This window comes from Perca fluviatilis, chromosome 1, assembly GCF_010015445.1.
Source record: "Perca fluviatilis chromosome 1, GENO_Pfluv_1.0, whole genome shotgun sequence".
Taxonomy (NCBI): Eukaryota; Metazoa; Chordata; class Actinopteri; order Perciformes; family Percidae; genus Perca; species Perca fluviatilis.
This window is the reverse complement of record NC_053112.1, coordinates 10,067,742-10,093,175: the sequence shown is the minus strand read 5'-3', so window position 1 is coordinate 10,093,175 and position 25,434 is coordinate 10,067,742. Positions and strand designations below refer to the sequence as shown.

The following is a 25,434-nucleotide window of genomic DNA, read 5'->3' as shown; positions in this document are numbered from 1 at the left end:
GTGGCTCTTTCTTTGAGTTTGTGAACATCATGACATTTGTTTTGTCAGGATTCAAAATCAATTTCAGTTCATGAAAGCTGTGTTGTAGTATCAATAATAAAAGCTGCTAAATGCCTTACAATATACTGTAAATGTAGATGTGCACTACAGTACCTTGTACAGAGAGAAGGAAGACAACAAATCCACTCGCTGCTGCTGTTAAACTCATAGCTGCTCCTCTGGTCTCTGTTAAATCAGCAGGTAGATCACATACATGAGAAATACTGTGTGTCAGGAACTCACAATAAACATGTCTACATTAGAAAAAGGAGGATGTGGTCTTTTGTTCTGTGGTTGGTACATTTGTATTTAACATATATCCCACTGTTAAAAACCGGCCTGGCTTCCTTCCTCTTCAAATCATTAATATGCATAAAAAGATGTATGGCTGTAAAATCTTCAGCTTGAAATGAAAAAAATGATACTGTTGTTTTGCAAACAAGTCACAAATTAGACAGAGAAGAACACTAAATGAAACATTGTTTCAAAGGTGAGGTGTGTGTGTGTGTGTGTGTGTGTGTGTGTGTGTGTGTGTGTGTGTGTGTGTGTGTGTGTGTGTGATCATGGCAATTTTTTTTCCATTTGACCACAAAAGACCATGTTAAATAAATATATTCCAGTCATGAAGTACATGTACACCAATTTAACTTACACACAAATAACCATCACTATAAAGAAACATTAAAGAAATGTAGTTTGTTGTAGTTATGTTACCCATCTTTACAGTAATTAAAGGTAATGTGTGGAGTTGACTGTATGACCACTAGTAGCACTATGAGTGGGTTCCTGTTTAGTTTGTAGCGTACAGGGGGAGGACCAACATGAAGGTAAGGCATTCCATGTTCCCACTGACTGACAGTTCCTCTGTCACTCTGTTGCAGGTTTGACTACAGACACCTGAAAGATAAAAGGATTTTAAAACAGCACTGGTACGTCTTTTTACATGCAGTAACACAGAGCAAGTAGAGCTAAATGACAAATGCATGTTGCTCATACAGAAAGAGGAAGTGAGGTCACACACACACACACACACACACACACACACACACACACACACACACACACACACACACACACACACACTAATTTACTTAGCTTCTAAGTAGTAGTAAATGCAAAAGTGCGGTATGTGCAATACCATCAATACATTTTAATTCATGCAGAGTTTATTTAACAGCATGGCTTAAAGTCTACAGCAACACTAGCAGCCTCATGAGGCAGTAAGGCTCATTTAAAGGTCCCATGGCATGAACATTTCACTTTATGAGGTTTTTTAACATTAATATGCGTTCCTCCAGCCTGTCTATTGTCCCCCAGTGGCTAGAAATGGTGATAGGTGTAAACCGAGCCCTGGGTATCCTGCTCTGCCTTTGAGAAAATAAAAGCTCAGATGGGCCGATCTGGAATCTTCTCCTTATGAGGTCATAAGGAGCAAGGTTACCTCCCCTTTCTCTGCTTTGCCCACCCAGAGAATTTGGCCCACCCATGAGAGAGAGAGTGACATCATGGCTTGCAAACAAGCAAAGTGGCAGTTGGTCAAGGCCACACCCACACCATCCACCTTGACCCCCCCTCTCTCCTCCTGAATAGCATTTAAAGCTACAGACACAGAAACAGCGCGTCGTAAGTAAAGCTCATTGTGGGACTGGCTCTAGTGGCTGTAATTCTGCACCAAGGCTGAATTTCAGGAAAGAGACTTCAGATACAGTATTAGGGGACCACTAAGGTCTATATAAAAGAGACTTCAGATACAGTATTATGGGACCACTAAGGTCTATATAAAAGAGACTTCAGATACAGTATTAGGGGACCACTAAGGTCTATATAAAAGAGACTTCAGATACAGTATTAGGGGACCACTAAGGTCTATATAAAAGCATCCAAAGAGCACCATGTCATAGGACCTTTAACACCAAAGTTATCAGATAGATCAACAATTTTCTTTTTAGTGAGACAAAAAAAACATTTTGGTCCAAATGTGGCGACAGAAGAAAGACACTGCTGTTACCTCAATAAATATGTAGACCATTTTAGGACATCTCATACTCAGCTGGTCAGTCTCAACTCTATGAATGAAAACATATAACATGATATATAATATTATTGAGATTCATCCTCCCTTCGCTCCCTCTTCCAGCCTTCCCTTCTTGGACTCTCCCTGTTCCCCGGACTTCTGGTCTCCTCCTCGGTTCCCTCGGCCCCGTTTTCCCCACGGCTCCCCGAACCCCCTCGTCATCCTACCTCAGCCCCCAAATCCCTCGCCATCCTACTCCAGCTCTCAGGTCCCTCACCATCCTATCCCAGTCCTCGCCATCCTACTGCAGCCCTCTCATCCCTCGCTATTCTAACTCCAGCCCTCAAGTCCGTCACCATCCTATTCCAGCCTTCGTCATCCTTCCCCAGCCCTCGTGTCCTCACTCCTGTTTTTGGCGTCCACCTCCCCACACCTCCTTCCTTTCCTTTGTTAAATGAACCTGATTTTGTGTTGAACATTGCATTTGGGTACGTTCTTAATCCCAGCGTAACAATAATATTAAGACTTTTACTGCAAAGTAAATAGAATATAGCATGAAATGATCACTCAGTATAATATCTGCAGGGTAAAAAGAGGAGCGGCAAATTTGCTTAAGAACTGTGATCCTGAGGTTTGATATAAGTCTGTTTTTTGTTGAAATATCAATCCTACTATCAGTTCATACGAGCCATTAATGAAGTAATATGAGACTTTAGCTGTTCAAGTGAGACAAATCAAGTGGACATCTAGAATGTAATTAGCTCTTTCCTTGAAGTGTTGAGCTGCAGTGGAAGGACAGAGTCAGTTTGATTCCATCAGCCAGTTGCTGTTTTAGGTTGTTCACCAGAGTAAACCTTTATTACACTGTGACAAGTTTTACAGATGGACAACATCGGGCAAGTGAGAAATACATCAGAACATACCAACTGATTTAAATTGTATTTGCACTCATTACTGATCAATAAAACTTCATTCTGAAGAATGAACCCAAAAAGAGTTTGTTTAAAGCTGAAATCAAAAGCTTGCACCTGAACACTATCTCCCTCTGCAGCAGTGAGAGGGAACTGGCATGATGTTCAAACTACAATACATGCAATACAATACAATTCATTCAATACAAATGAACAACTAGCAAAGTTTGACAGAGCTGAGCTCATGTATTTCAATGTGTAAAAATATACCATATAAGATCTACTGTACATGCTGTGGAATAGTTGGACTTTACTGGCTTTCTCTGCCAGGAAAGGTGTGATGTGAAAGGGTGAACAATATTTCTTAAAAGTAATTTACTACATAAAATATCACTTTGCATACCAAGTCAAATCCTGAACTGAGTTCAGTTATGTTATGTACCTGCACAGGTACAAATAAAGCTGCATTCTTCTCTAATCTTCTGCTACCTGCTGCTTCTAAAAAACTGAGAATGAAAACGTTTGGAGTTAAAGACTTCTTTTTGTTTTCCTCCATGTGAGTCTCCCTCTGGTTTGACTGCACTGTCTGACCTTCACACCAGGTCTTCCTGCTCCTCTGGGTCTTCTGTCTGTGCTGCAGTCTCTGAGATGTCATCATACTCAGGACAAGAGTCTAACTGATGGGGAGAGACATTAAGATGAAAGTCAAGATTTTATAACAAAAGAAAGACTGTTTCCTTAAATTGCTCTTTGGTTAAAAAGGACTTCTGCAAGAAATGGGGTTGGAAAATGTGTGACGGTAAAGACACGTCTGTGGTTTCTATGAAGAAAGATTGAACTAATCAAGTTATATGTGAATTGTCTTTATGAACTCATAAACAACAAATGATGACCCTTTGGTAGAGTAAGTTCTGTACCAAATCTCTCTCTCTCACCTCCACAGTCTCTATGGGTTCATTTGGTTCAGTGGTGGAGCTCAGAGCTTTCTTCTTCCTGAATTTAATCCAAAAACAAAAAAATAAAAGGTTTAATGGGAAACTGCAAAACTATGATTATGAGTTGAAGTAATAGTAAAAAATCAGTGATGATTCATTTTTATAGTTTCACCTCATCCTGCGACAACAAAGCAGCAGAGGAATCAGCCCCACAACCCCCACCAGAGTCAACCTGATGCTGTTTGTCATCAGTGTTATTGTTGATTTATCTAGAAATGGAGATAGACATTATTAGTCATTACATAAACAGTACTGGACCTTATTGGGGGGGTTGATTCATAAATCAGTTTGCCAGGTGATACTGTCTGTTAATGAGCCAATTAGTGTCATGGAGAATCTTACCTGCTACAACAGTCAGATGTAAGGTGGAGTTCTGATGTCCTCTTCTGTTCTGGGCTTCACAGTAATAATTCCCACTGTGTTCAGCTCTGAAGTCAGTGATGGTGAAGATCTGTCCTGATGCTTTTGGTGAGTCTTCATTCTCCTTGTACCAGGTGTAGTTAGCTGCTGGGTTAGCATCACTGCTACAGGTCAGATTCACTGAACTGCCCTCCACTATCTCAGCAGAGGGACTCACTGACACAGAGGGAAGCTTTGGACCATCTGGAGGAGATGTGTTAACAGAGATTACTCTAGGTTAAAGGTGACTCACTGCAGAAGAACTCATGGTATTTAAATTACTATCTCTGTGTAGCTGTGTCTATTCAAACCAGTCTCATGGCAGTTCGTGATATGGTCACGTTATTTAATGTATTGATTCGTGGTCACGGGGAAGTTTTTCTTGTTTTTTTCGTGGTGGCCAGCACAAAAATGTAAACTTATGAATTTAAATGGGAAGCATATGTCGTGGTCACAGCACAACTACGGTAGCGAGTAGTATGAATTGCCGAAAATCCGCATAAGGAGGTTGGTTGAGGTAGTGGATGGGTCAAACAATTCAGGACTTTCACCCCGGAGGCCGGGGATCGTGTCCCGCTGTGGCGTTTTTGTTTCCCGTTAACCGTCCCGTTATTGTCGCGGCGTTCCCTGCGACCGTGTCCAGCGCTGTGAGGCGTCCCTCCCTGTGGCCGTGTCAGAGTCTTTTCCCCGTTGTTTTTTTCCTTTAACCCAACCTCCGCCATCCCGTTATTGCCGCGCGTCCCCGGCGGCCCCCGGGGTTGGCGTGTGAGGCGTGTCCCAGGGTGTGACGTTTGCTTTTTCCCCGTTAATCTCCGTATAGACCAGTTTGTGCGGGCCACCACGAAAAAACAAGATTAACGTGTTGTTGTACACGAATCAATAGATTAAAAATAACGTGAGAATTTCACGAACTGCCCTGAGACCGTGTTGGTCTATCAGCATTTTAGACTTTAAAGGTGGTCTGACTACATTGATGTGTGATGGTTTGAGTCCAAACGGCACAAAACCCCTAAAATCTCCTGGAGCTGCTCAGTGAAAATCAGAAGACTGTGAATGGGAAGCAAGAACTAGAGCTGAAGAAAGTAGTTAGGATCAGTAGAAATATTTTCCTGTAAAGACTGGACAGATTTAAGCTCATTAATTTTAAATAAACTGTTTCACTCACATTTCACATCAATAGAGATGGATCTAGATGTCCTCCCCAGCTCATTCTCAGCTGTACAGTAATACTGTCCAGAGTCAGAGGACTGGATGGAGCTGAAGACAAGAGGTGTATTTTCACTGAGAGGTTGAAGTTCTGTATTTCCATTCTTCTTGTACCAGGTGTAGTTAGCTGCTGGATAAGCATTACTTTGACAGGTCAGAGTCACTGAACTGCCCTCCTCGATTTCACCAGAGGGACTCACTGACACAGAGGGAAGATTTGGGGCGCATCTGGAGAGAAAACATAGGTAGGCCAATAAGTGGTCATTAGTTCTAACAGATGTTGAACAAGTGACAGAATATAACAGCCCCCTGCAATTTGTGCAGCTCTGTAAGGCTTTTTAAAAATGTCATGACAACAGATGAATCACTTTTTAAGCTATTTTCATTAGGACCAAAGTGGTGGAATGAGCAGCTGATATTGCCATTTCTACATTCTATACGCCAGTGTTTTTCAACCTTTTTTGAGCCATGGCACATTTTTTACATAAAACAAATCCCGCGGCACACCACCAACCAAAAATGTTACAAAATGACCCATTGTAGCATTGCTGCATTTTTCCTTTTTAAAAATGTATCCATCGCTTTTGCAGGCTTACATCAATGATCTCGGCCCTACTGCTTACATCCTGTCACTGCGGGATGCGCTCGAAAGGAGGCAGTAATTCTATTGTCTTAAATCAACAAGGTCATTATTGCGCTATACTGCCACCTACTGATACAGAATAGTATTTGATTTCTCTGCCAGTCATCATATTGCAGGCACAGATGCGCAACAATGGCAAATTATTTGCAGTAACTCAATAAAAAAATTTGTTGGACCAATTAAGTAAAATAGGATAATTTCTCACAGCACACAGGATGATCTCTCACGGCACACTAGTGTGCCGCGGCACAGTGGTTGAAAATCACTGCTATACGCTGTGTTATTTTGAAGGTATGACAATTGGTTTGAGACACAGTGGAGTAAACGAGAAAAAAAAGAAAAAAAAAAAAGAGATGTGATTTTATATAATTTGCTCTCCTTCTCCTCAACCAGACTGGAGTTTCTTATTTGTGTGTGTTGTGTGTGGGGAGGGGGTAACAAGCAATGAGTAGTATCTTACATTCGAATGTGCTAAAAAATGAAATATCCTAAAAGTATGTTTGAAACTGATTGCCTAGCTTTTGAACAACTGGAAGAAATATGTATCGGCTTAACTTAACTAAAATTAAACTGTTTACCGTTATTTAAATAAAGTGGTTTCACTCACATTTCACTTTAATAGAAATGGGTTTGGATGTGTTAGACCCCAGCCTGTTCCTAGCTCTACATGTATATTGTCCAGAGTGAGAGGACTGAATGGACGTGAGGACCAGCTGTTGTTCTTCAGTGGGAGGTCTGAGCTTTACATTGCTCTTCAACCAGGTATAAGTAGCTGCTGGGTTAGCATCACTGCTACAGGTGAGAGTTACTGAACTGCCCTCCACTATCTCAGCAGAGGGACTCACTGACACAGAGGGAAGCTTTGGACCATCTGTAGGACACAAGGTGTAAAGAGACATTACAGTTTTTCTGATTGCTAAACGACTGGGCCCAACTGAAGCCAGCGGTGCAAAACTCTAACTCCAGTCTGTACAGCAGCAGTTCATGTGGACCAATCTCTAATTTGTTTTTCATTGCTTGAATACAGTTTTCAAAACTCTACACACTTATCTATTGGCTTTAAACACAATGTGCACAACACTCTGGATTTACAGCACTTTGTTCAAATGCTAACACACTGCGCCGCAACACTGTTAACCACACATTCAAAACAGAATAGATTTCAGTCTGGTGCCTATCAAACACTGCTGATCGCTATTTTAGCTGAAAGCCTAAGTAGGTGTCTTGTTTTAGACTAGTTAGTGAACATATACGGTATTTGTATAGAGAAAGCTCAGAAAGCCTTTTTTTGTATACAAACACAAAATAAGAAAGAAACAATTCTACACTGTACCGTTTGAGAGAAACAGGTAAAAGAGCAGAGATACCATTATGTCCAGGTAAGATGTCTGAGACATCCAATGTGATGAAGAAAACTTGCTGCATGATGCTGGAGAGAGGCAGGATTAGTCACACTATTCTTTGTTACTGTTATGTACCTTTAGTTTTTTTTCCATTACTGTAATTCCATAAATTACTAGAGACAAAATACTATATTGAAGTAAACAGCTGATTTTCATTCCTTCTTGTTTACCTTACGTAACATTGGTATATTATAAAATATATAGCTTTTCTTTAAAGAAACTATTGAGTAGTGTGAAGTCACTCAAATTGTTCAAACTGTAAAGATGAGAAAGTTTGTAATTTCTGTCTTGGTGTTTGATGCTAGTGTGTGTTTACTCTCAGTGTGTTCTGAGTGCCAGTGTGTGTTATCTCAGTGAGGATTGTTCACAGGTGTTTGGCTGCACTGAGCCTGTTTTGAGGCGTGTGTTAAGAGTTGTGTTGCTGTGAATGAGTTTGCAGCTGATGTGAACTGTTTAGTTCAGGTGACTGTTGGTGATGCAGACTGGAGTTTGAGTTTACCCAAACTTCAGGGCCAGTTGTGCTTACACTGTAAAAGAAAAGTATATATTCCATCATGGAAATAATTTGTATCATGAACAATGTAGAGCAGATGGTGAGTACATACTGACATTTGAAGTTTGCTACTGTGTGTTATATTTTAGATCACTAAAGGAGATTACTGTTAACCATACACAGAGAAGCAACACCTCCACGTCTGTTAACTAACAGAATGATGTGGCAAAGTTTGGTTCCTATTGTGAACTCTTAATAGACAGACAGATTAACTGTTACATGGCTGAATCCTTCAGATGAATCACTAACATCTCTCCAGTTATACAGGTAATAAAAACTTGCACTACTACTGTACAATGATACACACCAATTAAATGTTCTGTGAGTAAAGGGTGTGGGGAGATGTCTAATAATATTAAAATGATGACAAATCCTTAGAGTAGTTTTATTCTGAGAGTGAAAGCTGACCAACAGTGATAAAAACGACCTTTTCCTCATCCACTGCTGTTCAGTGACCTACAGCTGTCAATGTAAAACCAGACTGAGCCGAAAAAAATAAGGAATGATCAGCAAAGTACTCCTACAAATTCAGACAGTTTACTAGTATGTTTGCTTTTTAAAATGGAGCTTACTCACATTTCACATCCAATAGAGATGGATCTAGATGTCCTCAACTTTAGATTCTTCAAAGTAGCCACCCTTTGCTTTTTGATTAGCCAAGGGAAAAGTAAAGTAATTAACCCTAACAAAGCACACCTGAAGTGAAAACCATTTCAATTTGACTACCTCATGGAAGCTCATTGAGAGAACACCAAGCGTTTGCAGCGCCTTGCTATCAAAACAAAGGAATTGTTTACTTTGGAAGAATCTAAAATATAAGACATGTTTCAGTTATTTCACATTTTTTTGTTAAGTACAAGGGGAACATTGCTTACAGGTGTGCATACACACGGTTTTATAAATCAGACTTTTTTTTGGCGTACGCCATTTTGGGCTTTTGGGCGTACGTACACTTATAGTAAGGATCCTACGCACAGTTTTATAAATGAGACCCCAGCTCTTTATCTACCTATCTAATGACAAATAGATGTCAACATGAATACATTTGCAAATTAAATGTTTGCACAAAACAATAATTACTAATCCAGAGGTTTGACATTCAAACTCATATTAACACGCATTGTTGGAAAGATCATTTTTACATACATTATAGGACATTAAGCAAAAACCACAAACAAAACTGCAGTACACATGAGTCATTATGTGGAATGCATCTGTCTGAGGATCTATGATCTTATGTCTAATTATCAGTTGCTAAAGGACCCAAACAACTTGTAATTCCATAATGAATCGTCTGGTTTCATCACTGTTTCCCAGGTTCAATGAAATCAGTAGCTGCTGGATCCATCACTGCTATTTTCCTGGCTATCATTCTCCTCTGTGCCTTCCTATTTATTAGGTGAGCAGTTCAGTTTTACTGTGATTACATTCAGTAATGCATCATTAAATAATTTAGTCGTTTAGAATTGTATTTTGATGATTAATATGTTTGTTCATTCATTCTCCTTTCCAGAAGAAAGAGGTCCTGGAAACGAACCAGCGAGCCTGGAGAGAGACCAGACAACCAAGCTCAGGTCAGAAGAAGAGTTCAGTCAGACTCCTCTCTCACCTGGAAACATTTGAATAATGCTTCATGTCCTCTGCTAAATTATAAGGTGCTGAGACAGGGACACTGTATAAAATAATATAAACCTCTCCATCTACACAGACATGATAGGATTTGTAAATAAAGAGGATTTAGGCAATCCTTGAATTATATTTCCCTCTGCTGGTGATCAGTAGGCATTACACCGACAAAAACAGAAGTGACCTCAAACCTGTGGTTCACTTTTTGGCTTTGAAAATGAGACTTGATCCCAAACAGAAAACATGAAATAAATGTTGAAACCAGGAATTTGGAGCGCCTGGTGAAGTATTTGTAAATTGAATGGAATTGCAGAACAAGACCCTCACCTTTAACCCTGCAGATGCTTTACAATATGAGGATTTTGTTTTACAGGCCAATACAAATCATACTAACAGGTCCCATATTTAGTCATGTCTTTTTTATTATAAAGCAGGTTGAGGTGCCATATAAATACTGTAAATGCATCAAAATGCTCAATCCACAGAGAAACGCACACACAGAAACTGTGCATTTAAACGAGCCAACAGGACTCCACTATGGTTCTGATGTCACAGCTGTACTATATATACGGTAGGTAGAAAGTGCCGCTACAGTGCCGTTACAGTCATTTTCTGGCTGCAATGATGGTGCAGAGACACAGAGAGAGCAGATGCAGAAGATCCGGAAACGCTGACCAATCAGAGCAGACAAGGCTTTTTCAGGAGGGGCTTAAAGAGACAGTCGCTAAAACAGAGTGTTTCAGACAGAGGTTAATACAAGTATATTCAGACAGACAGTATGAGGAAAATAAGGTGTCTTTTTAGAATTAAAGCATGTAAACATGTTCTAGAAGAAACCCAAAATACAAGTATGAACCTAAAAAACAACCTTTAAACACTTACCCATGTAGCTGAGGACTCTTGTCTATGTTACCTTCAGGACTGGAGCCCTTCAGCAGACTCGCACGAAGACCATTGCTATGACAGCGTGAGCTTCTCTAAAAACCAGGAAGATGCTCTCTACTCCAACATCAGGCTAGCTCAGCCACACAGACACAAGGAGGAAGAAGAGGTCGAGGATGAGGAGTACACTGCTGTCAACTTTAAGAGTTCCAGTGCTACCACACAGTGAGTCCATCAGAAAATGTTTTTATTCCCACCATTTTAATGTTTTTTTTTTTATATTGTGGGTTTTTCATTCTCTAAGTATGTTTTTTTTCATTCACAGATCAGGAAATCAAAAGGCTGCGGAGGATTTATCTGAACTGTACAGCACAGTCAGCAAACACCCAAGACTTTGAACACAACACAGATCTGTGGTCTCTTTAAAGGGCAGGGTTGGTAATGTTGAAAAACTAGCAAGATTTGAAGGAAGCATCTCCTCGGTGCTCCGTCTAACCCCTCCCCCTGCCCTCTGGGCTCCCCCCCACACACAGACATGCACCCTGCCTCGCTACTTTAGACATTGTTCAAGCAGGTTAAACACACATTTATGAGTATTAGGATTAAGTTGATATACTGTATTTTATGCATTATTATGACATGCAGCATTGGGTCATTTATCTAGTGTCATCAGTTAACAGCTGGTAAACTTGTAATTTTTAAAAATACCAATTCAGAATTTGGTTAAAAATACAATAATTTACTGCCAGTGTCAGCAAATCATCTTGTCATGTACATTTCTCTGTATATATTTCTTTATCACAAGTTTTCTACTCTGCAGGGTAAATCCATCTGTCAAATCTGAATTTTCTGATGGACGACTAAAACAACCTTTGAACGTACACATGTTCCACCAAAACAAGTTCCTTCCTGAGGTTATTTGGCAGTAGCACCGGGGCTCCATCTGGTGCTTAGCCCCGCCCAAGACAATTGTGATTGGTTTAAAGAAATGCCAATAAACCAGAGCACGTTTTTCTCCCATCCCGTAATGCTGTGTGGACTACCCAGACCCTTCTCCACAGCACTGTTGAGGAGGGTCTGCCAAGCAGCGAGACTAAAACAGAACTGACTATACTGAAGGGTTATAATTTGTTGTTAATCTATGAGTTCATGAAGATAATTTATATGTAACTTGATTAGTTACATCTTTGTTCAATCTTCATATAAACCACTGATGTGTCTTTACCTTTAGTACATTTGAATATGAAATCTAACTGTATCCAAATTCCGTTCATGAGGCTTTTGTCTCTAATTTTGTCAACTCTCCCCATCAGTTAGACTCTTGTCCTGAGTTTGAGAACATCTCAGAAACTGCAGCACAGACAGAAGACCCAAAGGAGCAGGAAGACCTGGTTTGAGTCTGCCTCATGGAGGGAAAAATACTCTGAGGAATAATTCACCAAAACTTATTTGGTTTTCTTAAGATTCAGTCGAACCAGAGCGAGACTCACCTGGATGGTAACAAAAGAAGTGGATACATTTACCTCAACTCCAAAAGTTTGCATTGTCAGTTTTCAGAAGCAGCAGCAGGTAGCAGATGATTTGAGTGGAATGCAGATTTATTTGTACCTTTGCAGGAACATTACATAAGTTCAGGATTTGCAATTGCACTTGCAATGCAACATGTTATTTGATGTAATAAACTGCTTTTAAGAAATATGAATCACCCTTTCACATGACACCTGTCCTGCCAGAGAAAACCAGTAAAGTCCAAATATTCCACAGCATGTACAGTATATATTATCTAGTAGCCTATATTTCAACACAAAAAAAATTGTCCTCTTGGACAATTTAGAAATCCTTTTCTAAACCTGCAAACTTCTACTAGTAACTGCTTTACATAATTGCATTTTCTTTTGCATCCCTATTGTCCTAATGTCCAATGTGCAATTCTGAATGTTTCATTGTCTTTCTATATTTCTTATGATTGTACTTTCTGTGTTGTTGTTCTGTATTTGTCTTTGTAATCTGACTCGATGACATTGATAATGAGGGTCGCTCCTCAATGATCTTGCGAGGATAAATAAAGGTTGAATGAAAAGAAAACATAAGCCCAGCTCTGTCACTCTTTGCTAGTTGAAACATGTTCTATGTATTTCAGTGGCTGACTCAAATAAACCTGCAGCTTGCACAGCAGCTGTGTAGTTTGAACATCATGTCAGTTCCCCTCTCACTGCTGCAGAGGGCGGCGGTGTGCAAACAGTTTGGGATTTCAGTTTCAAGCAAACTGTTTCTTTTTCAGAATAAAGTTTTTTTATTAATCAGCATTGAACACAAATAATAATTAAATATGTTTACAGTTTTTTCTGAATGCTTAAACCCTAACCGTGATTGTCATAGCACAATTTCTAAAACTATTAATACTTAATACTAGATTGAGAGGACGACAAGGACAAGGAGGTGAAGTCAGAGGAAGGGGACAAGGAGGAGCAAGAAGAGGACGAGGAGGGGGAAGAGGAAGGGTAAGAAGTGTAAGAAATAGAATTCCAGATGACATCAGAGCTCCAATAGTGGACCATGTAATCAACCATGGAATGACCCTGAGGGAAGCTGGCCAAAGGGTTCAGCCTGACTTGAGCTGCTACACTGTAGCAAGCATCATAAGGACATTTTGAAATGAGAATCGGTTAGTACAGTCACTTTGGACTAAGTTTTGTAGCACTGCCATACTCTAATGAGAAACACAACAATACCATACATGTAAAAATACTGAAATTGTTACTTTACAGAATTGCTAGACGTCCAGATGCTGGGGGCAGAGGAAGAATGTTCACTGCAGAACAAGAGACACATATAGTCAATATGGTGATTGCAAATAATTCCATAAGGCTACGAAAAATACAGCAGCGCATAATTGAGGATGACACCACCTTCCAAAACATACACAATGTGAGCATTTCTATGTCGTGTACTTGCCCGCAACAGAATCCGAATGAAACAAATCTACAGTCCCTTTTGAAAGAAACAGTGAACGTGTGAAACAACTGGGATATGACTATGTGCAGGTAAGCTCTAGTATCATTGGTACTGAATCTGGAAGGGCATACTGTAGTGCTGTGCATGGGCCTGCTGTGCTGCATTTGTTTGGTCTTGTCCAGAGAGTGATGGAGCTGGAGGCAGATGCCATGGGTCATGAGCTGCTTTTTGTGGATGAGGCAGGTTTTAACCTCACGAAAACAAGGAGACGTGGCAGGAACATTATTGGACATCATGCCATAATCAATGTCCCAGGACAACGTGGTGGTAACATAACTATGTGTGAAGCTATAAGTCAAATGGTGCAACCCTAGGCCCATATAACACATCATTACATCCCTGGACACCTTACATGACATGCTCACTAATGTTCAGAGACCAGAGACCAGATACGCCATCATATGGTACAATGTTAGTTTCCATAGGGCTGCTTTGGTCCGCAACTGGTTTACAGATCAGCCACTCTTCACTGTACTCATCCTCCCCGCATACTCTCCATTCTTGAATCCAATTGAAGAGTTCTTCTCTGCCTGGCGCTGGAAGGTCTATGACCATCATCCCCATCAACACATAGCCCTTTTACAGGCAATGGAGGAGGCATGTGGGGATACTGACCAGGCATCACGTCAGGGCTGGATACGGCATTCCACAAGATATTTTCCCCGGTGCCTTGGACTAGAGGACATTACATGTGATGTAGACAAAATTACTATGTCAGTGAAATTACTATTTTGTGTTTTGACTTGGAAAAAAACACTTGTGTTTGTTTTGATGTGTGTAAATAAACACCAATACTTGAAGTTTGGATCCCTGTATGTTTACAGAACTATGACAAAAGTATGACCTCAAACTGACATAGCCTACCTTGTGCAAAGAGAAAGCAAAAGCCAGATGTGTTCTTTATTCATGCCATCAGTGTGTAGTTGGCGCATTGTGTACTTATTAATGTGATGGCTTGTGTTAACTGTTTGATACGAAAATATAATTTTTGCAAGAGAACTACAATGTTTTGCTGATTTGGTGAAAGGTTTTCTTATTTGTGTGTAGAGTTTTGCAAAAATAGCCAATAGTTACAAAAAATGTGCCTAAGCCATCAGAAAAAAACTGTAATGTTAAAATGGCATGAAATGTTCATGCTATGGGACCTTTAAATGAGCCTTACTGCCTCATGAGGCTGCTAGTGTTGCTGTAGACTTGAAGCCATGCTGTTAAATCAACTCTGCATGAATTAAAATGTATTGATGGTATTGCACATACGCACTTTTGCGTTTACCACTGTTGAGAAGCTAACTAAAATAGTGTGTGTGTGTGTGTGTCTGTGTATGCGTGTGTGACCTCACTTCCTCTTTCTGTATGAGCAACATGCATTTGTCAAAAAGACGTACCAGTGCTGTTTTAAAATCCTTTTATCTTTCAGGTGTCTATAGTCAAACCTGCAACAGAGTGACAGAGGAACTGTCAGTCAGTGGGAACATGGAATGCCTTACCTTCATGTTGGTCCTCCCCCTGTACGCTACAAACTAAACAGGAACCCACTCATAGTGCTACTAGTGGTCATACAGTCAACTCCACACATTACCTTTAATTACTGTAAAGATGGGTAACATGACTACAACAAACTACATTTTTTTAATGTTTGTTTATAGTGATGGTTATTTGTGTGTAAGTTAAATTGATATATGATATATGTTAAATACAAATGTACAAACCACAGAACAAACTCTGTGTTCAGAGACCACATCCTCCCTTCATGAATGTAGACATGTCTATTGTGAGTTAGTGCCACACAGTATGTCTCATGGATGTGATCTACCTGCTGATTTAACAGAGACCAGAGGAGCAGCTATGAGTTTAACAGCAGCAGCGAGTGGATTTGTTGTCTTCCTTCTCTCTGTACAAGGTACTGTAGTGCACATCTACATTTACAGTATATTGTAAGGCATTTAGCAGCTTTTATTATTGATACTACAACACAGCTTTCATGAGCTGAAATTGATTTTGAATCCTGACAAAACAAATGTCATGATGTTCACAAACTCAAAGAAAGAGCCACTGAACCTTCCATCTTTTTTTACGTTTCAGGGCAATGTGACTGAGTCTGTATCTTCATATAAATACCTAAGATTCTTAATTGACGATTCTCTCTCTTTTAAGTCTCAAATTCAGCAACTTGTGAAGAAGTTGAAGCTGCGGCTGGGTTTTTATTTCAGAAATAAGTCTTGCTTTTCTTTTGATACAAAAAGGAAACTTGTTGCTGCTCTTTTATGTCTGTGTTTGACTATGGTGCTGTTTTATATGCATCTTCCTAATGCCTTCACTTCTTAGATACTGTATACCATGGAGCATTGAGGTCCATAACAAATCTTAAGGCCCTAACTCACCATTGATCCCTGTATGCTAGGGTTGGTTGGCCTGCTTTGTCCATCCGTAAACTTAATCACTGGCATGGCCTTTATATTTACATATGTATATTAATGTTTTATGTTAACTACTTTGAATTGCATTTTGCTTAAATGTGCTATAGAAATAAAGTTACCTTTCCCTACAATCTCCAGCCTGTCAGTCAGTCCCCAGGGCAATAAGAACCCTGATGTGCCTGCCTGCCTGTCTGTATCCGCACCACGGACGCTTCCGTTTTAAAAAAAACGTTTAAAAAAATGTTTAAAAAAGTTTAAAAAATTGTAACCACAGTTTAAAAAAATGTAACCACACTTGCAACCGGTTTACCAGCACTGCCGTGACTCAAAGAAACTGCCGAGGCATCGTAGCTTCACTCCGTCCGCACCTCTGCGTGTGTGTATGTGTGTGTGTGTGACGGAGCACCACTGTCTGTCAACATGCAGAGAGGACAGAAATGCTTGCTCGTACTGTGCATGTGTGGGGACACACTCAGAGAGTTCCCAATTTATAGATTGATACTGTGAGGTCTGAGTGTTTTTTCAAATGTTAAGTGTCTTCTCTGCCAAGAAGGTGATGTTTTTGACTTGATTTGTTTGTCTGTTGTTTGGAGGTCTGTGCTCTCAGAGTTGCCCTTCTAGTTTCCTGTGTTTTCATCCCATTTTAAATGGAGGACATCTCTGCACACAGTTTATCCAACGGAGCCACCTAAACAAGACAACATTATTAAAAGAACTTTTTCTAATCAACATCATTATCAACATTGTGTGCCTACACCAAATGTTACCAGTCTGCTTGTTTATGTGTGTTACACATCCATGTTTGGTTAATAATAACAGGCATGTGTGAGTTTCTCACACCTCAGTGTTCTGCATTTCTTTACAGTTTCCGTTCTACCGCAGCCTGACCAGCCGCAAAAAAAGCAACCAAGCAAAGCTGATTCTTTTTTTATGTGGGTGTATCTGAGATCTCTGTCCAGAAGAGCGCAGTCCCAGGAACAGCTAACATTAAAATACTCTCAGGTCCCTAAGAGATGGCCAGAACTTTGAAGAATATTTATATACACATGTATCTGCACTGTATATTAGTATCTTGCTATTTCTCTCTCTGGGACAAGTCTGTGTGTGTTATCTACATGTCACACTATTTGCCCTCGCCTCAGTGTTCTGCATTTCTCTACAGTTTCCATTCACACTCTGCAGCAGCCTGAGTGACCACAGACAGAAAAGCAACCGAGCAGATTATTTATTTCCGCACACTTCACCCTTCTAATATTAATCTTCTGCCTTTTTATTTTGTTCACAGGTTCAATACATTGCTGTTCCTTCACTGCACCCTCTGTATGATGTCCTGCCTCAGTGCACCTAGAGATTAACTGCAGAGCAGAGATCATGTGTTCAGCTGTGACTGTTCCTTAGCATTATACATTATCATGTAAAACTGAATGATATGCATATTTCTCCATTCCTCTGTTCACTTCAGCATAAACCAGAAATAACATTAATACTTGATTTGTATATACATTTTTAAAAACATAGGAAGTCCCCAACAAAGAAGTACAAATATAGACCATTTCACAGATATAAACATAAACAATCAGAATTGCCGCTCAATGGTGTCTAACCTTAACCCTAAACATAACCATTGCCGCGCTGGAAGAGACGTTGGGGGCAAAAAACACCAAAGACCTGAATTGCCCCAAGGTGATTACCTGTTGCAGTGACATCAGCTGAGAAGGTGCTTGGTGAAAGGTAACCTGGAACAGTTTGCACCCCCGAATCATATTCACTGCAGTCACTGTCACCAAACCAACACAGTCTCACTCCCAGCACGTCAAAAAACAACGCTTGATTTGTAACTGAAGCTGACTGACTGTCACCCTATGTACCTTCTTTTTTAACTATATATACTGTATTTGTCACATTTTAAGCCCGCTTTGAACCGTAGCCGTTAAAAGAAATCTTACTACGAAGATGATGTTTTTTTTCTTTCTACTTTGCTTGTTCTCGGTAACAAAATGTTGAACATAGGATTACTTGTACAATGACTTACTTGAACTTTGTCTGCTGTGAAAACACCAATAATTAAAAAATGTTTAATTTTTATTTAACCTTTATTTAACCAGGTAGGCCGTTGAGAACAGGTTCTCATTTGCAACGGCGACCTGGCCAAGAAAATCATAAACGTACAAGACAACATATAGTTTCACATTCAACATAGTACAAGAAACAAAATACAATAGGCTACAAAGGTACAGAGGCCGGCGACACACAGGTTGCGTCGCGCGAACTTGTCAGCTGCGTGGCGTGTCTGTTTTTATTTCGACTCCCATGTTAACAGGTCAGAGCTTACACATGCCTGCGTGACATGCACGTCTCAGGCGCCAAAAACGCATGCATGCTAGAAATAGAACCAACGCCTATTTTTTACGCGACACGCAAGTGTGTTGTCAGTCCTCTGGTGTTGTTCTAAGGCCGGCGTGTTGAAAAGTGTCGAAACGTGTCTGACGCAGCGCTGCTGCTGCTAGCCTTGTCTGTACACATGTATATTTCCCATTGATTTACTGCACTTAAGCAGTATACTTCATGTTAAACATAAATATATACTGATTTGATTACAGCAATGACAATGATAAATTACATTTATATCTGCATTTATGTCAAAACCTAGAGTCTTTTCAAACATCAAAATGTCATTTATCAATATGTATTTGGGTCAAAATGACATATAAACATCTTTTCCTATTCTATTTTGCCTGGAAACGCTTCCAACACACGCTTGCGTGTTGCGTGAAAAAATAGGCGTTGGTTCTATTTCTAGCAGGCACGCGCGTTCGGGTTAGCGCTGAGAAGCGCGTCACGCAAGGTAGTGTGTAAAGCTCTAACCTGTTAACATGGGAGCGAAATATAAACGGACGCCACGCACGGCTGACACGCTCGCCATGCAGCCAGTGTGTTGCCGGCCTTAATCTGACTGGGCTTCCTGATGTGCTCTGTGTTACAGTGATACAGGGTCAGGATGGCTGGGGAGTGACTTACACCTCTACTCAGATCTGTGCTGTTAAAGGATCAACAGTGGAAATACACTGCAGCTACACATACCCATCCTGGTGGGAAGGCAGTGTTACTAGAGTTGAGCGAACATTCTGGTTCACTAAGTTGCAGGATGAAGATCCTGTGGATCTGAGAACAGACTCAAAGTATTCAGGTCGGTGTGCAGTACAGGTGTCATGAGAAAAGCTGCACTCTGAGAATCTCAGACCGTGAGAGAGCGACTCTGCTGAGTACAAGTTCAGGTTCACAACAAACCAAGAAGGTGGAAGATATACTGGTTCACCTGGAGTCACTTTGTCTGTCACAGGTAACTTTGTTGTTGGAAACTGTAAGTTTGCTCCAAATGCTCAACATTTAGGAAGCACTACTGTCAATCTCTGTGTCTCAGTTATCTCTGTGTCTATGTTGACAGTTCAGTCTAAAATGATATTTCTGTTTCTTTATGAATCCAGGTCTCCAGGTACAGATACGTGGATCAAGATCATGCCGTTCTGAAACCTGTACATGGGCACAGCTGAAGTGTCACAGCAGTTGTAGCCTACCTGGTCGTTCTTCCTACCTCTGGTACAAGAATGGAGAGAAAATAAATAAAGAAACATCATCTTCTTATTCAGACTACTTTTATCCTCCTGACAGCTATTCCTGCGCCCTTAATGCATATAAGGATTCCCCCTCTCCTTCAGTGTGTGAGTTTACTCCACAGTTTTCCACAAACAACATTACTACTGTTTTTAAATTTTAGCTAATTATTTGTACCATCTCTTCATATGTCTTTTACATAAACAACCCTGTACACAGCAATAAAACCAGCTGTGTACTACGCCAGTAAATACTTTAGTTGTCATAATAATAATAATAATAATAATAATAATAATAATAATAATAATAATATTAAAAGATATTGAATATTTCAGGTGGCCATGGACATTCATGCAACACAGTGCGTACACTGACAGAAGTGTCTGTCTCCCCAAAGGTTCTTCAGTGGACATTTCTTGCAATTACAGCAGTTTAAATCTATCACAGTCAACAATTCTGGTTCAGTCCTGAACGTAGTCGTCGCTTGGCAGAATCCTTCCCAGCCTGAAGACCTTAGTACAGACTCCCAGTATACAGGTCGTGTTCATGTTGAAACAGAGAGAGGACGCTCCACTCTGAGAATCTCTGACCTGAGAGAGAGCGACTCAGCTGAGTATCACTTCAAATTCAAGACACCAAACTTTGAATGGAGGAGTAGTTTACCTGGAACAACTCTGACTGTCACAGGTACTGATCAATACAATTTATTGTTATGTTAAAATATATGTATCACTCAAGAAGATTATGTGCTCTCATATATATTTTGATATATGCCTGGTTAGTTAAAAGTGAAGTTTAACACAAGGGAAAGTATTAAATAAGAAGTAAATATGCACATGAGCCAAGCACAACATTGTGATTAGTATGGGTTTAGAGTTCTGTTGTGTATGTGTATGTTTTACTTACAAAGACCATTTACCTGGTTAGATAAAGAGATCAATAGGATAAGTGTACATATAAAATGGTAGATTGTACATGGGATAATTGTATATGACATTCATGTTCCTTGTTCACAGATCAAGATCTGCAGGTGCAGGTGATCTGGTCTTCGACTGGTCCAAAGCTGATTTGTCACAGCAGCTGTCTTACTGACCGCTCTTCCTTCCTTTGGTACAAGAATGGAACAATGATTCAGGGAAGAAACATCTCCTTCTTACGGAGGTCAAGGTTGATCCTGCAGACAGCTATTCCTGTTCTTACCAGGGAATACGCTCTACTCCATTGTGTGAGTTTACTCTTCTCTTTCACAAACCAAATGTCATCGGTGGAAACTTTATAAAACAGCTATAATCAATATTTTTACAGAAACAATGGATCGCATAAGTCCTTTTTTGTGATATGATATGTATTAGCTGCTAAAGATTCAGATATTTCCATACGAAAACCCAACTCACAATGAAGGCTAGTGTGGCTTTTTATCTGCTGCGTGTGTAAAGAGGCAACAGTTTGCCATATCAACGAAAATAAGGTGAGAGTTTACAGCTAGTTTCTGCTGCAACCAAGTGACAAAAATACAAGCTTGGGAAAAAATTGTAAACACAAAGACACGACACTTACATGCTGGTTTCTCGTTTCACACCCTGCTGAGTTTCATACTGATTTCACTGATGGACACTTGGTGGCAACAATGCTCAAATAATGTGTCAGCTGAGGCAGTGATGTAAACAAATAGCCCACACCACAACGGATGTAAGTAAATGCTTTTTTGTGCGTCTGCTCCAGCGACAGGGTTGTCTGTACATCTGTCTGTGTGTCCCATTCTTGTGAAGACAATATCTCAGAAACCCCGTGGGGGAAATTCTTTCAAATTTGGCACAAACGTCCCCTTGGTCTCAAGGATGAACTGATCAGATTTTGGAGGTCAAAGGTCACTGTGACCTCACAAAACACTTTTTTAGCAATAACTCAAGAATTACCATACTTGTGGCTGGGTTGGCTCAGTTGGTAGTGCGGGTGCACGTGTCCTGTGAAAATAAACGCCTATAAATGCCCCAAAAAATTATCTTAAAAAAGAATTCCCACATAATATTCCTAAAATTCCCACGTATAATCTTAACTGGAAACCGAATTCCAAAATGGCGCCTATTCTCTTCAATGGAGTTGCTCGACCGGTGCATATGCAAAAAAAACATCTAACCTTCCGGGTTTACCACTGAATATGTGCCGTAGTGTTTCTCCCACACAAATGACCAGCTCTGCTGAAAGACATTGTGATGACGTCACAGGTTTTTACATTTCTTTTCTTGGCTTGATGGAAGTTTTTCAAATATAAAAAGTTTTTGATTAAAAATTCTGAATAACCAACCTTGTCTGCAGTTCAAGGTGTCCTGTCAACAGTTTCGTAAACATCTCTTTTACAATGTTTTGCCTATCGGGAAAATCCATTTTGGGTAGCAGGAGGATCTTTCATTGCAACACTGCAAGAGGCCATTGGCAGCAAGTCTGAGTGCACTTCCTTGGTTAATCGTGAAAAGATTTTACACAAATGTCTAATAGGTCAAAAGTGATTGCATGTAATATCCAAAAGGTCAAAGGTCAACTTCACTGTGACATAAAGTTCTCTAAATTAATTCAAAGTCTTCACTACAAATGTGAGTCTGGTCAGATATGGATGTAAACTGCAACAACTGCACTGGTTGGCGAAGGCATACAACCACAAGGCAGTAATTCTAGTGTATTGTATGAAAGTGGGTGATGAACACTCTCATATTAATGTTTGGTCATATCATCTCCTCCAGATGCTCCGAAACCTTTCTCTGTGTCGAGGACTCTCCCTGGTGACATTATGAAGAATGATTCAGTGACTCTGACCTGTAGCAGTGATGCTAACCCAGAAGCTAAATACACCTGGTACAAGGGGAACCAAAAACTGTTCAGTGAAGAACCACAGCTCGTCTTCAGCTCCATCCAGTCCTCTGACTCTGGACAGTATTACTGTACAGCTCAGAATGAGCTTGGGATGAGGACATCTGAATCTCTATTTATTAATGTGAATTGTGAGTAAAAACATATAAATGTGTTACATTTAGTTAACAAAAGACAGGTTTAGCAGATAATGCTTTCTTCACACTGAGCAGCTCCAGTAGATGTCACAGAGGCTGTTTTCATCACCATTGGCAATCATTTACACTTCATGAACTAAACTAAAGCCATCTTATTCAGGATTTTTATTTGCCATTTGCAAAAAATCTTATTCACCTTTTACAAAGTTTCAGAAGCATGCAACACATCTGAATTCATGAAAATCAATGTTAATATATTTTCCAGATGCTCCAAAGCTTCCCTCTGTGTCAGTGAGTCCCTCTGCTGAGATAGTGGAGGGCAGTTCAGTGAAGTGTGTACTTGTATACAGTGATGCCCCCCCCAAAAAGAAAAAAAAAACTACCAAAAGAAGCATCAGGACAGATCTTCACCATCACTGACTTCAGAGCTGAACACAGTGGGAATTATTACTGTGAAGCCCAGAACAGAAGAGGACGTCAGAACTCCACCTTACATCTGATTGTTGTAGCAGGTAAGATTCTCCATGACACTAATTGGCTCATTAACAGACAGTATCACCTGGCAAACTGATTTATGAATCAACCTCCCCAATAAGGTCCAGTACTGTTGATCTAATGACTGTCTATCTCCATTTCTAGATAAATCAACAATAACAATGATAACAAACAGCATCAGGTTGACTCTGGTGGGGGTTGGGGGGCTGATTCCTCTGCTTCTTTTTTGTCGGTGGATGAGGTGAAACAATAAAAATTAATCATCACTGATTTTTACTATTACTTCAACTCATAATCATAGATTTGCAGTTTCCCATTAAACCTTTTATTTGTTTATTTTTGGATTAAATTCAGGAAGAAGAAAGCTCTGAGCTCCACCACTGAACCAAATGAACCCATAGAGACTGTGGAGGTGAGAGAGAGAGATTTGGGACAGAACTTACTCTACCAAAGGGTCATCATTTGTTGTTTATGAGTTCATAAAGACAATTCACATATAACTTGATTAGTTCAATCTTTCTTCATAGAAACCACAGACGTGTCTTTACCGTCACATATTTTCCAACCCCATTTCTTGCAGAAGTCCTTTTTAACCAAAGAGCAATTTAAGGAAACAGTCTTTCTTTTGTTATAAAATCTAATTGACTTTCATCTTAATGTCTCTCCCCATCAGTTAGACTCTTGTCCTGAGTATGAGGACATCTCAGAGACTGCAGCACAGACAGAAGACACAGAGGAGCAGGAAGACCTGGTGTGAGGGGGGGATTCTGAGAAAGAACTCATCAAAACTTTATGTGGTTTTCTTCACATGCAGTCAAACCAGAGGGAGACTCACATGTAGGAAAACAAAAAGAAGTCTTTAACTCCAAACTTTTTCATTCTCAGTTTTTTAGAAGCAGCAGGTAGCAGAAGATTAGAGAAGAATGCAGCTTTATTTGTACCTGTGCAGGTACATAACAGAACTGAACTCAGTTCAGGATTTGACTTGGTATGCAAAGTGATATTTTATGTAGTAAATTACTTTAAAAAAATTTTGTTCACCTTTTCACATCACACCTGTCCTGGCAGAGAAAGCCAGTAAAGTCCATCTATTCCACAACATGTACAGTAAATCTTATATGGTATATTTTTACACATTGAAAAACATGAGCTCAGCTCTGTCAAACTTTGCTAGTTGTTCATTTGTATTGAATGAATTGTATTGTATTGCATGTATTGTAGTGTGAACATGATGCCAGTTCCCTCTCACTGCTGCAGAGGGAGATAGTGTTCAGGTGCAAGCTTTTGATTTCAGCTTTAAACAAACTCTTTTTGTGTTCATTCTTCAGAATGAAGTTTTTATTGATCAGTAATGAGTGCAAATACAATTTAAATCAGTTGGTATGATCTGATGTATTTCTCACGCCCAATGTTGTCCATCTGTAAAACTTGTCACAGTGTAATAAAGCTTTACTCTGGTGAACAACCTAAAACAGCAACTGGCTGATGGAATCAAACTGACTCTGTCCTTCCACTGCAGCTCAACACTTCAAGGAAAGAGCTAATTACATTCTAGATGTCCACTTGATTTGTCTCACTTGAACAGCTAAAGTCTCATATTACTTATATGGCCCTATGTAGTTTTGGCCATTGTAGTTTTTGCGCGCGCAGGTCTCTCTATAGAGCCCCCTACAGCTTCAGAATAGATATTTGGCAGCTCCTATGTTTACTTGTGTCTGACTCCTCGCTCGGTCAGTCTGCCTTTTCCTCTTTCTCTGTTCCTCCAACAATGCTTTCCTAGCTTTCTGCTTCTTTTTAGCCGGCGCAGCCATGACGATAGTGTGAAAAACTCCATTGCTACCTTGTTAGCCAGTTCCTGAATGGGCGTATGTGTGCAGTGCCGTGAAGCAATTCCTTACATCGCAAGACCTGATATCACGCCATACTTCCTGACGATGAGGCCGGTGGCTCGTCAGCCAAAAGTTGCAAGGGTTTTTCTGCTCACAGGTGCTAGGGGGGAGCGAGACGACCACCATTCAACTCGAAAAAAGTCATATAACTATTCCAATTACCGAAGCTGTTCAGTTAAGGTAAATTAAGCTAAAAAACGGCATATTTCCCCTTTTAAAGCAACACTAGAGAACCTTTCCCGCCCGGTCCCCCTACAGGTTGTCTCATTGGAACTACAGCTGCGCTAACCTGATCTGGCAAACTTGCATAATGTAATGTAATGGACAATTCCT

The 25,434-nt window shown here is 40.1% G+C and overlaps 2 protein-coding genes and 2 long non-coding RNA genes across 4 annotated transcripts in view; 3 read left to right on the top strand and 1 right to left on the bottom strand.

Moving 5' to 3' along the window:
- Positions 1-25,434, top strand: part of LOC120559237 — a 353,225-nt gene that overhangs the window by 118,129 nt on the left and 209,662 nt on the right. The window contains exon 4 of the mRNA XM_039800800.1: positions 15,515-15,586. Coding sequence (XP_039656734.1) covers positions 15,532-15,586 — 55 coding nt within the window. The 5' untranslated portion in view covers positions 15,515-15,531. The remainder of the gene's footprint in view (positions 1-15,514; positions 15,587-25,434) is intronic.
- LOC120565722 (B-cell receptor CD22-like) lies at positions 3,020-6,034 on the bottom strand. Its single transcript, XM_039811704.1, has 6 exons — positions 6,021-6,034; positions 5,524-5,792; positions 4,302-4,562; positions 4,072-4,168; positions 3,900-3,957; positions 3,020-3,641 (listed from the first exon to the last, which is right to left on the bottom strand). The coding sequence occupies exons 1-6, from the start codon at positions 6,032-6,034 to the stop codon at positions 3,558-3,560; spliced, it is 783 nt and encodes a 260-aa protein (XP_039667638.1). The 3' UTR covers positions 3,020-3,557.
- Positions 19,348-20,075, top strand: LOC120559577. The gene is made up of 3 exons (XR_005639322.1): positions 19,348-19,443; positions 19,589-19,822; positions 20,051-20,075. It is a non-coding gene; the product is annotated as an uncharacterized LOC120559577 (long non-coding RNA).
- On the top strand, positions 23,113-24,687 carry LOC120559549. The gene is made up of 4 exons (XR_005639312.1): positions 23,113-23,229; positions 23,357-23,453; positions 23,567-23,624; positions 23,886-24,687. It is a non-coding gene; the product is annotated as an uncharacterized LOC120559549 (long non-coding RNA).

Excerpts from the sequence above, each read along its gene's own strand:
- LOC120565722 (XM_039811704.1), bottom strand. Across the intron at positions 4,563-5,523 it reads CATCTCTATTGATGTGAAAT|ATGGTCCAAAGCTTCCCTCT; the intron begins GTGAGTGAAACA and ends CATCTCCTCCAG. Across the intron at positions 3,958-4,071 it reads CTTTGTTGTCGCAGGATGAG|GAAGAAGAAAGCTCTGAGCT; the intron begins GTGAAACTATAA and ends GATTAAATTCAG.